We start from the raw sequence: 13,163 nt of genomic DNA on the forward strand, positions 1-13,163 counted from the left end.
GAAAAATGAGATTGTTAAATTAATTTATTTTTAGATTTGTATAAAAATTTTGGATGGTTTTGGGCTGTTACATAATTTTTTTGATTGTTAGTGGGTTGTTTAATGAGATGTAAATAGTAAGGGATTACATATTGTGTTGCTCACGATGCAACCATAATATATAAACATGATGTAAAACTCCTCACAACCCAACCCAACCAAGTAGCTTGATGATATATACCTTAAAAATGAAAGAATAAAAAAACATGTGTATATGCTTACGGCGATCCATGACCACTCTCAGAATATTGAGAGTTTGAGATTGTTTCACCTGAAGCTAAGATCTCGCTAAGCTCACAAGATCATTATCGTAATACCCTTTTTTTATAAATCGTGTGAACAAATGAAAGATGGTCACCGTCTTCAGGGTGCACCCTAAGAGAGATGGCCTTTGAGCATTTAATTTTAATTGTTGAGGATATAACATAAGAGAGATAGCTCACTCATGTTTTGGGGTGTATACTAAGATTCATGAGGCCTTACAACTTTGGTCTTACCTTCTAGTTGTATCTTATTGTACGGCTCGCTAGTGTCTGAAGTGCCTCTCCATAGAATTTCTTTGGAAATTTGTGGGCACCTGAAGTGGATTAGGGTACCTCGCTTCTCCAATATCTTCTTTTCTTCTGAAATTTTAAAATTAATATACAAACCCTCTTGTAGTCATTGCAGTTTACCTCATAATCATTATTGTACTAAAGTCGTGCACAGTGGAAAAGGTGTGTTATAAAAGACGAGGAAATGGTTTCCAATCAAGAAATTCTTCAAGCAGTTTGCGGAACTCGCATGATCATGAGTATATCTTTATTGGAAATTTTTGAATAAATATTTGTTCAAGGGCGTGCTCTAAGAGGGGAAATGCACCTCAGAACATTAATAATGTGTAGGATGTGCTCTTCCTGATTGAAATATAACACCCGATTACTCTTGATATTTTTTAGATAATATTTTCTTTCTATAAGAGACACAATTAGTATGGAACTTTAAGTGTTACCTCGAGAAAGCGACATAGATCTACAGACATGTCCAATCAGCTAACTCTCCTGTAAACTGTTGAAAGTCATTTAGGCATCAGATCTCTTAGTCAAGGTGCGTCCCAAGAGTTTGTGGGATTTCCTCCATGTAGAATCTTCTTCACAGTCTTCTTCATGCGTAAGTCTAAAAAACAAATAACTGAGAGCACAACAAAAATAGTTGATTGTAATCTTGAGGGATCGACCTAAGGACGATGACTAGATGTCTTTTATACTGTCTTCTTTTAAGAGAGTTCTCCTCTTGATCATCCTTTGAGTTTCCCCTACTAAGTCATCTCGAGTGAATAAAATTCTCAAATCTTCTAAACCAAATCTAATTTTCTAAACTTGTAAACCAAATAAGATTCTCATCTTCTAAATCGAATTGGATAATTCAATCTTCGAAGTTGAATAGGCTTATTTAATCTTTTAAACCAAATAGGTTTCTCGAATCTTCTAATTCAAATAGGTTTCTTCACTCCTCTAAACCATAAAGGTTTATTTTTAATAAAAATTTGTTGTTAGTTTTTCATATATATTTGGACTGTTAGACTTGGTATTTTGTTACCAGATCTCCTCAGAATTAAGGGAATTCGATAAGCTTTATTTAGGCTATAAAATCGTACAACTCAGACTTATGGAAATTGAGAATGAGCTAAAACAATATAAACAACTTGTCTACCGAATAAATCTTATGTATTTATAGGTGTACGAGTTGTCTACCGAATATAAACAACTTGTCTACCGAATAAATCCGAGTTTGCATCCATCTCAGCTCCTTCTTGGCTACAGTTGCAACCTTAACCCTTGTTTGATCCTCATGATTGGAATTCGCCATATGTGGATCTCAATCGTGCCCGCATCTACATCCTTCGAATCTTGATCGACCCCTGGATGAAAATCATCTTTTATGGATCTCCGTCATTTCCACCATTATACAACCTTAGTCATGGCTATCCTTCAGGTCTTATCTTTTTTCTCCAAAGAGCGTCCATCACTATAACATATCTCTTCTTCCCGCAATTATGATCTTGATCAGGATAACTTATTCTAGCGTAAATTTATTGACGAGAAAATTCAGTTACAACAAAGTATGAGTATGGTGGTTCTTCTTCAAAAAGACCATATAAGAGTTGTGGTTGTAATGAATACATGGGTGAGATTTTAGGGATTTTCGGTGGTTACATATAAGGCTTCACTTCCAACCCATAGTATTCTTTAAAGAGTACTTACAAAAAAAAATATTAGTAAATATCTCGTGTCATCTTTTTAAAATCATGAGGCATCCTATGTTTTTCTTATTATGTGACTTCCATATTTTCCTTTCCTACGAAAAGCCTTTTGCCTTGATGTTGCCTTACCTTGAGCTAAGATAAGCTTGCACTTTGTTCTTTTCCTTCAACTAGACATACTTTGAATTTTCCTAAGTTAGGGGTCCATAGCCCATGGTGCAACTTAAAACTCAATTATTCATGATTTATCCAATTACCCTTCTTGACCGGAAAATGAGAATTACCAAATTTAGGCTATAATAGTGTAAATAAAGTTATAGTTTTAAATATGACATTAATATCTTCAATTTTTCATATCAAAGTAAATTTTTTAAAATAAATAAATATCGTTATAACTAATTTTAAACCAAATATTATTATTTTTAAAAATCCCACCTTACATCTAAATAATATATGAATATCTTCAATTTTTTTTAAATTATTTTTTGTTTCAAAAGAAAACATGAAACAAACGAGAAGTTGTCGTATTTATGAATATTATCAGCAACCAAAATCAATATAACAATAAAAATTAAAATTTAGTTGGTACATTAAAATTTGAAAGCCTGTTAAACGTATTCGAGTAAATGAAAACAATTAGAATTTAGAGACCAAGGACAGTGCATGAAAAACTAAATTATAAAGAACAATTTTATTTAATACAAATTGAAATGTGGTATAGAACAAATTAAAAAATATATGCACAAGTCTTGAATAATAATGAATTTTAATTTTAGTTACCATTACAAATATTAACCTCGCAAATTAAAATTATTTTACAGTAATTTTAAAAAAATACAACAATGATTTTAATATGTGAAAATATAATAATTTAGTATTAAAATAAATTAAATAGAGTGCATAAATAATTATTTAAATAAATGATCAACCAAACTTGCTAAGGAATACACAAGTTTAAGATCTCTAAAATTGAAATTGAGTGTGCATAGAACAATTTAACCCACATAGACTTATTTATTCATTATGCCTTAATGGGCCAAGCATATCACAAATAGCCCACCATACAACAAAACCTAATTTTTATTAGTATATTTACCTAATTTTTAAAATAAGCCCAACAACATTTTAATTTTGGCCCAATATCTAATGGCAACCAGCAAAACAAAACCCTAAATTATATCTATAAATAAAGATGATTAAAGACTTCATTCCACCCACCCCAGCCGTAAACTAATAAAAAAAGCAAAACTAATCCTCCGATGAATGGCTTGGGCTTTCTTAGAGCAAAACTATGACAAATTCCAGGTTTGTTTATATCTTACATGTTGATGAAAGTGTCTTATGAAGTATGAATTATAATAAATTATTGTAATTCTTTAAAAGTTGTTCATTCATTTCTGTTCAATCAACACTAGTTTTAATTTTAGAATAGAAGTGGTGGGGTGTATGTTTTACGAGCTTGATACAGAAGTTAGGTAATAATAATAAGAAGGGGGAAATAAGAATCGAGTTTGATTATGTGAGATAGTGAGATTAGAAAGAAATCAACACTTTTTATATATGGTTATGAAAGTTTTGTAATGTTTAATATGTTATAATTCACTTAAAATATGAGGTTCCCTTAGGCGATACTATTATAAAGTTTGTTCTAGTGTGTGTTTCTTGTGTAATGGTATTAAACTAAGTTTTATTGAGAACAAGAATTATACAAGCCGTGGGGATTTTTCTCCAAATTTTTTGTTAAGTATAGGTAATTCACGGCCTAAAGAAATAATTATGTATCAATCATTAATGATCAGTCATACCTAAATTTGTGTATTCAATTTATTCATTGGATAATGTCCAAATTAGATAAGTTATATATACACCTATAAATGTGGCCATATAGTGATATATGATTTATAATGGATTGAACTAGTTGGATTCATTTTCTCTATGAATACTATCAACTTATGTAGACCCTTTGAGACACTTTCCTTGGTGAATATTGATCTTTATTCATATATAATTTTGATTTTTTTTTTGTTTTTGGATATGGATTGAACATGATTGAAAACTTAGTTGATTGAGCTGTTGTAGACAACATGAAAACGAATACACTCCAATAAACTATTCCTACACTTTTAGTCTATTGTGCTGATTTTAATTTTTTTTTCCAAATTTTTTATATCAAATTTCTTACACATGTTATCGAATTTTGCCAATAGACAATGAAGAAAGTGCTCCAGAACATGCTCCATAAATTTATAATGCAAGCCTCACCGGTGTTCTCTATTCTGCAGGTAGTGTACTTACAAATTTATTTTTTTACAAAATACTCCATTCATATTTTCATTCACTATTCATTTATTTGGTATATTTTATCTTCACTTGTATATTAAAATGCACACATGGAGAGGTGAATAGATGTTATTGCTGACTATTTGTTAAACTGTCAAACTGTCGAGAATACTTGTTATTATGGTCTATTAACTATTTGTTATTATATGCTTTTCGTGAGTTTAGAATCGTTATGAAACCCACAATATAAATATTAACAAATAAGCAAAACAGAGAAATTTAGGTAGGATTTTGCTAGGAGAATATATAATAATTATTGAATTGATAGGATCACAAGATTCGAAAATTTATCACTCATAGTAACTTGCTCGTAACCGTGTTTCCTTAATCAAATGCTCTCTACAAACTATACTATTCAAGCACAAACTTCGGTGAAATGAAACTAATTCCCTAAATCCTTGTTTTCCAAACATAGTACTCGGTTGTAATAATATTGCACCTTTGAAAAATACAAGTTACATGAAACGTACTATTAAACTTATGAACCCAAATACAATTGCATGTGTATACTACTAGAATTTAACATGAAATGATATTCATCGAATGCGCTCTAAAATGAGTACACACTATAGAATATATGAACTATTAAATAGTGGATAACCCCAACGGTCTTGAATTGAATCAGTGTGAAAGTAGGCACTTTGGTTTCTTTAAAATTAAGGATAAATAGGAAGTATAATACGGATATGTTGCATGTAACCTGCGCTATAATATTGTATGCATACATGTGAATACAATAGTCCTCATAAATGAAGTCCTAAATGATCTCCTTGAAATAGCAGATAATCTTTTTTTTGCTCTTTTTTGGGCTCAAAACATGTGAGATCATTGTCAATCATCACCAAGAGCTTGATGTTAAGTAAAATTAAACTTAAGTCTAAATTTTAGCTGGTAAGAAGTTTAATCAAGTTTCTGCAAAACAATGTTAGTATAAAACAAGCCAATAAATAGGAATCTTTTGATCTCCTATCAGCTTGCTATTAGTGTGATAATTAGAACTAAAGGAATATCATATTAAATGTCAGTACAAACATTGTCAGCAATAAATATTTTGCAAGTTCATTTTAATGCTACCAATGTATCAAATATTTGTTAAAACATCTAAAATAGTGAAATATTTCATTATAATGAGAGTTATGTAATGTGTGAAATCTATTTGTAGTTAATCCTCTATCTGAAACAAACACAGACATTTAGTTAATCCTCCTAGTTTCACACAAGATTGACATGTGGCTCATGTGTAAAAAATATTTGTCCTTTTATATTTTCCACTACGTCTTCTCCCGTGTAATGTACCCCGTTATAGAATGATCTCTTTCTCACCCCTTTCCCCAAAAAAAATAAAATCATGAACCTCCTAGTTTCCAAAATAGGCTTTGAACCTTGTTGGAATTAAATTCGTATTAATGTACACTTGTGTTAAAGTAAATTCAGTAAAAAGAAATTAGATTAAAAAAGTCTAAGAGTAGTCGAGATGTTCTAGGAGAAAGTGATTTCTTCTTTTATGTTTTCCACTAGTTCTTCTCGCGTGTAATGTACCCTGTTATACAGGGATCTCTTTCTCACGCCCCTCGCCAACCAAAAAAAATCACGAACCACCTAGTTTCTGGTAGGGAGAAGTTGTAGGATATAGTTTTGTTTGTTCCTAGTTTTAAAGCAACGTTATGTAATCGGCTTTTGTTTATCTTACAAAACAAGTCGGAGTAAAGTATCAATATATTATGTAGCACCGCTGACTAGAATGACCATCAGCTTGACCAAAAATGGGATCTAGAATAAGCAAATATGCAATCTCGAGCCATGATATAAATTCAATTTATTCAAAATATTAGGTCACATTTGGCTTCACTCTATTTTAAGAAACTATTTATTATTTTACGTACGTGATACTTTGTGTAGCTTGTATTCGTAACTTGTGTACTCTATTTTAGTTAGTTTTGGACGATACTATAGTAATTTGTAATTTAGACATTAATTTTTTTAGTGATATGCGTAAGATGTTGTACTTATTTTCCATGATTCTTTAGGGAGGATGTGTAGTTTTATGTTTACTCGAAGAAAGCACCTTCCTAACCATGATTTTTTTTCTTTGTTTGCTATCTTCACGTGGTCCAGTATGTTGTTGGCATATGTGATCTACTAATTCTTTTAACTTGGTACTAAACAAGCAAATCGACAAAATTTACTATAAATTTATTTACATAATTAAATTAAAGTGATAATCAATTAGAATTAGAAGTATACGACAAAATATGCTAAGCAATCATTGTTAGGACAAAGTACCATTAAATATGGGAGTTAATATGTGCACACCCTTGATGTATACTCTTGCAAATTAACTCCAAGCTCTTTATGTTTGATAAGAATAATTTGGTCTTAATCCCAATGAAAGGGTGTGCACTAATAAATGGAGGTGTGCACGTACGTATAAACTTCTCCAAATATTCACAAGTACATAAAACGGTATTTAAACATTTTCTTGTAAGTAATGAGTAGGAAAAATTAATCTAATAAAAACATATGTGCATGCACATATCTTGGATATTGAATGCTTACAGTGTTACACATAACTGCTAAGCTATAATAGTAGTGTACTAAACAGATGTTAATGTATGAGCAGGAAAAGCATCTCTCATATTTTTGTATTGAGACGTATGGAAATACAAAGTTGATGTCATAATTTAGGATACTAGATTCAATGTAGAAGGGGTTAAAAAAATTTGGTTTGCTGATAGGTTTCTTCTTCTTGTGCAGTGTCTGAGAATGAGACGCCGTCTCATGGATGAAAAAGGAGAAAAATTGTAAGACCCTCCTCCTCCATCTGCACTTGGCAAAGGGACATTTCCAATGACCGCTAGCAAGAAACATCTTTCTTCCCCCACGTTGGAGTCGACAACCCAACAGTATTTCTCTGCTTTAGCCAACAAACATCTGCTGAACCTCCATGATGATTCTGATATGTCGGATGCTGACACAGTGAAGTCCTGAAAAGCTGCTGTGGAGGTAACCAAGGCTGTCAGTTCATATGTAGATCTAAGGCGTTCCAAATAATCAGGCATCGTGGAATCATCCGAGATGGTGGCTATGAATATAGTTCGGGTTAGTCAGTACTTTCAGGGAACTGAAAAAAGTAAAGTTATGTCCCTTTCAGTTGTGGAACACCCAATTTTATGTTGTTTTGCAGGTTGTTTTGCAGGCGTTAGCTTGGGCTCGGAGTCTCCAGGAAATGTGTGTACAGGATGCTGCCCAAATATCGAAGTTGACTCAAGAACTGGAGGAAGCACAAAGCGAGGTTAACTTGGAAAAGATAAATCAGGAGATGGCCGAGAGATTAGTTGAAAAATTCAAACAAGAGTACATTGCAGAGTTGAAATCTACTGGTGAAAAAACTTGCTTAAAAAGGAAAACTGAAGAGACAAATAGGTTTAACGATGCTCTTTCAAATGCAGAGGTTGATGGCTACAATAAGTGTGTGAAGAAGGCCAAAGAGAAGGGCTTGAGATATAAGAAGCTTTTGCTGGATCCTACCAATGACCCCCTTAAACAATCAGCAAGAGAATTCACTAGTACCACTGAAAAGCTTAATAATTTGGATGATGTTCCTGAATCTACTGCCACTGTCCCAACTCCTAATGCCATATCTCCTGCTTAATTTTTCAGTTGTTTTTTAACCTCTAGGCATCTTTGCACATGCCATTTTTGTCTTGCCTACTTTATTTGGGTTTTTTCCACAGTGTATGCCACAAAATATATATATTACTAATACATGAAGGTTTACTAGCTCTATATGCAACAAAATTTGTATTAGGAGATGCATTAACAGTTTTTCTCGTTGTCCAATAAAAGACAGAAAATGCAGCACTCAACTTTGACCAAAATAAAAAATTGAATATCTATTTTTACATTTTGTAGTTTGCGTCCCTTTTGCTTAATTTTGTGTGTAAACTATGAATTTCAAAATAAAAAACTAATTTTTATGTATTTTACATATTTTAAATATTAAAAATTAAATATATCATATTTTTAATTTTTTGAGTAATACTACTGATTTGAATTTCATTTTTATTTTATGGTGTTAATTTCAAAATTTCACAAAAATATTTTTTTAAATATATATATTTAAACATTAGTTTTAATTTTATAATAAATTTTAGAAATAAATTCGTTGCATATCACCTTTTTTTAACTGTCCTCTCTCTCTTTTCACACTTATAATGGACTACAGTGCATGAATTGAAAATATTAAATATATGTACTTGATATATTTTAATAAATATTAGTAAAAATTATAAATGTAATCAATAATTGTTAGGGTACAATATTTTGTTTATTATTACAATATTTTGTTTATTATTACATCAAATTTTAGTAATTTGTTAGAATTTTTTAACATTTTGGATATTTTAGAGTTGAAAATAGTATATTTTGGATATTATTTCTTAATAAAGAGTATAAATATACTTAGAGTAACTCAAATGGTTGTGTCAAGAGGGGTGTTAACCCATCTTACATGAGTGTTCAATGCCATTGACGTGCCAAACTCATTTTGCATTGACTGTCAACTTCCTTTATACTCTCCTTTATGATCCAATAATGAATAAATAATTATATTTCTAATATATTTATATTTTAGATTTATTTTTCTTAAGTATGTGAAGTTATTATCTAAGAATGCCAATTATTGCAGTGTTTTGTAAAAAAAAATGTCAAAATTGATGCGAAAGATAGAAAATATTAAAAATAATATTTTTAATTACGTGGAAAAGTGGACAGGTGCCAACCATTGGTAATGCTCTTGATAAAGGTTTTAATAATAATATGAAACTCACTAATTAATATATTTCATCAGTCATCTACATTATTAAATGAGCAAATACAAGCAGAATACTGGAACCAGTTACTCATACTCTAAAATAAAGTGTAATAAGATAGGCACAGTACAGGGCAGTAATTCTTTTTTACTGGTTTCAGCTAGGATGAAAATGCCAATTCTTTGGAGTAAAATGCGAAGTGAGTACCTGTACTTTGGACATTCTGCAAGGTGTGTAACTCGAGTTCAGAGTTACACTTAACAGAGTTAACGGGAGTTAACAGTGTAAACTCAGTCCTTACTGCTGTAGTCCATAGAATGAATGGAGCAGAGCAAATTGTAAATGCTCGCCTTGCAGCTACAAGGGCATTAAACAATGCCCTGGATTTTGCACAGACTAACTTTCAGAATGAGATGGAGCGGAATTTCATCATGAAGGTGTTTGTGAGGCAGCCATGGCAGAAGACACTCTAATTAGGCAGGCTGCTTTTGAGTGTCTTGTTTCAATAGCATCAATGTATTATGATGTGCTTGAACCGTATATGCAGACAATTTTTCAGCTCACTCTAATGCAGTTAAAGGAGATGAAGAAGGTGTTGCCCTGCAAGCAATTGAGTTTTGGAGCTCTGCCGTGATGAAGAGCTCGAACTTCAAGATTATGAGGTCCCTGATTCTGGTGATTCTGGTGATTCTGGTGATTCTGCAAGCAATTGAGTTTTGTTGAGGTATTGTTAGGGAGCTTAAGGGATGCTCCTCACACAGCAACTTTCGAACATTATAAAATGTCTAGTTGAAACTGCTGATAGAACTGATGGAGGTGACTCTAAACTTAGGTCTTCTGCGTATGAGACCTTGAATGAAGTGGTTAGCTGTTCAAATCTTGAAAAATCTTTTCAAATCATTGCACAACTTCTGCCTGCTATTATGTATGTCTAAGTTGGTACAGACGGCTGAGCTCCAAATTGAATCATGAGATGATAGGGAAAAACAAGGAGATTTGCACGCTTCTCTCTGTGGTATACTTCAAGTAATTATCGAGAAGCTTGGTAGTCTTGAGAGAGTATCCAACCCCCAATTAATGGCAGGATTATGGTATTCATATATTCCAGCTTGTCTACCTTAAATTTCATGGCATCACAATTCTTGAAGTGTTCAAGTGGCAAATCTCCTGCAAAAGAATTGTTGTAGAGGTCGATGATTCGCAACTTTGGAAACTCTGAATTGGTGGTATAATTCTGTATTGCACCATGGAACAGGTTGGATCGCAATATTAGGACCTGCAGTTCTGGAAGAGTTCCAAGCCACAAAGGAAATGAATCATCAATTTGATTCTCTCCCAGATTAAGAACTTCAAGCACGGTGCAGTTTGCTAATGATCTTGGTAGTTATCCCTGGAATTGATTTTCTCTTAAATCCACTTTCTTCAGTCTGAACTCATTTCAGGTATGCTCCCTTTAAAGTTGTTCCTTTTCAGATCCAGTATCATCAAGTCATTGCTGAAGTTTCCTAGACATGAAGGAATCTTGCCAACGAAGTTGTTGTCACTCAGTTCTAACACAATGAGGGATTTCACATTGCAGATCAAAGGCGAGATTTCCCCTGTCATTCTATTTCCTGATGCAAAATAAGCTAGAGTTGATGCCGGGGGAACTGTGAGTGAACCTTCCATCATTTTATTCCAAAGGGCTAATAAACGTAAACGAGTCCATGGCAGAACAACTGGATTATGCTCAAATCCTGTTAGTTGGTTCCCTCCAAGCCATACTGAATCCATACTTTCTTTGCTTCTGTTCCAAATATATTCTGGTATGAGGCCTTGAATTCGATTATCATCAAGGAACAGATCCTCTAGCTCATCTTGAAACTGAAGGAAATGTGGAAACTTCGTCATTTTGCATCCACTTAATGCCAAGTACTTGAATTGTGGAAGAGTAATATTGGTTATGTTATTTTCTACTACAGAAAAATAGTTCTGCGAAAGTTTGAGAGTAGTTAGTTTTTTTAAGCTAAGAAATATATCTAATTCCACAATTCCACTGAGATTAGCATGAAAAAGATTAAGAAATTCAAGATTTTCAATCTGTGACAATGATGTTGGAACTGATCCCTTCCACGGATTGTAAGAAAGGTCAAGATGTGTTAAACGAGTTAGGTTCATAAACCAAGATGGAACAATCCCTGAAAACCTATTATGATTAAGATCTAAATAAGTTAGACTGGTAAGATTTGCAAAGGATGCTGGTATATTGTTAGTGAAATTATTGTGAGCAAGTGACAGATAAGAGAGTTGTGACATGATTGCAAGTGATGGAACCTTGCCTGAAAAATAATTTCTGCTCAAGTCCAGTGCAGTAAGTGTGGTCATGTTACTAACTGTGGCCGGAATAGAACCTGAAAAAAGGCAGTTGTTGATATTTAGAATCCTTAAATATTTGAGTTCTCTTATAGAGTCAGGTAACTTGCCGGACACATCTGTGTAGTCAAGCCTTAATTCCTCAAGCTTTAGACTAGAATCAAAATTTTCAGGCAAATGACCGCTGAGTTTACGGTTTCTCCCAACATCAAGAACTTGTATGTTTGGCAGCAGGAAGATGCCAACCGGAATTTCACCATATAAACCACACCCTCTGAGCCCGAGAGATGACAGAAAGAATAAGTTGTTTAGCGAAGCAGGTACCATAGATGTAATGTTCACCATACTGAGGTTAAGTTGTATCAAGTTTGTCAAGTTTCCAACAAGGCTTCTAAAATTACGTGTCTCGAGTTTCAAAAGATTTTCCTGGGATGAGAAACCTACATTAAAGGATAGATCAAGAGAGGTCAAGCTGGACAATTTCAAGATTTCTGAAGGAATCTGACCAGAAAATACAGAAGATGAGAGATTAAGACGTGAAAGTCTCGAAAGAGAAGCTATTTTGGATGGAATCAGGGAGTAATTAAAATGGTTGTCAGCAAGATTTAAGCTGCGGAGGTGATTAAGGCTAAACAGGCTGCTCTCGGAGTCGATGGAACCATAGAGAAAACTGCTACTAAGATCAAGACTATCAACATGGCCTGTTTGTTGGTCGCAGTACACTCCTTCCCACGAGCAGCAATCTTTGCTTGTGTTTCCTTGGAGTTTCCAGGATAGGATCTTAGGATAAGCAGAAGGCGCATAAAAGGCTGTTTTCGAGATTTCGAAGCCTTGTTTGAACTGCAACAAGGCCATTCTCTCCTCTACATGGCAAAGTGGCTGCATAGAAGGATTTGATTTTGTGCTAACTACTGATCTAGAATGAAAAATGAATAGCAGAAAGAGAGGATGCAGTATGGAAACTGTATACAAAGATAATGACCCCATGAGGTGAAGCTGTGAAGTGTGCCCTGCATTATTGATTTTCAACAGCCCTTTAATGTAATTATCACACAAAACAATAAAACAGGAAGATGCAAAACTGAATTGTGAGCAGGAAACTTCATTTTCTTGTTAGTATGTGATATGGCCACTAGATTTGCATTACCAGATTCACAGTATATGATATGGCCCCTAGATTTTTTCCTATCAAATTAATAATACTAAATTACTAACATAATTGTGAGTACTACTATAGGCTATAGCACATTAGAAACACAATTCTGCCATTGCATAACTTCATCCACTTGCGTATATATTATTTTACTCAGTTCATTGGTTTCCGTGTAAATCAAAAATGCTAAAAACTCATACGGACAGAGGGAGTATATTTATATAAT

The 13,163-nt window shown here is 33.1% G+C and overlaps 2 protein-coding genes across 3 annotated transcripts; one reads left to right on the forward strand and one right to left on the reverse strand.

Annotated features, from left to right (window-relative positions):
- Nucleotides 1-3,515: 3,515 nt before the first annotated feature.
- LOC141672377 (uncharacterized) lies at nucleotides 3,516-8,403 on the forward strand. 2 transcript variants are annotated; one of them, XM_074478956.1, is made up of 4 exons: nucleotides 3,516-3,586; nucleotides 4,489-4,563; nucleotides 7,376-7,720; nucleotides 7,806-8,403. In XM_074478956.1, the coding sequence occupies exons 3-4, from the start codon at nucleotides 7,697-7,699 to the stop codon at nucleotides 8,271-8,273; spliced, it is 492 nt and encodes a 163-aa protein (XP_074335057.1). In that variant the 5' UTR covers nucleotides 3,516-3,586; nucleotides 4,489-4,563; nucleotides 7,376-7,696; the 3' UTR covers nucleotides 8,274-8,403. The 2 variants fall into 2 exon arrangements, with proteins under 2 accessions (XP_074335057.1, XP_074335058.1); XM_074478957.1 differs by having other exon boundaries at nucleotides 7,818-8,403.
- A 1,014-nt stretch (nucleotides 8,404-9,417) lies between these two features.
- On the reverse strand, nucleotides 9,418-12,952 carry LOC141670405 (receptor-like protein 7). Its single transcript, XM_074476232.1, has 2 exons — nucleotides 11,895-12,952; nucleotides 9,418-11,822 (listed from the first exon to the last, which is right to left on the reverse strand). Exons 1-2 carry the CDS (start codon nucleotides 12,769-12,771, stop codon nucleotides 10,855-10,857), a joined length of 1,845 nt encoding a protein of 614 aa, XP_074332333.1. The 5' UTR covers nucleotides 12,772-12,952; the 3' UTR covers nucleotides 9,418-10,854.
- Nucleotides 12,953-13,163: the final 211 nt, after the last annotated feature.

The sequence above is a fragment of the Apium graveolens genome, chromosome 7, assembly GCF_009905375.1.
Source record: "Apium graveolens cultivar Ventura chromosome 7, ASM990537v1, whole genome shotgun sequence".
NCBI classification, from domain to species: Eukaryota; Viridiplantae; Streptophyta; class Magnoliopsida; order Apiales; family Apiaceae; genus Apium; species Apium graveolens.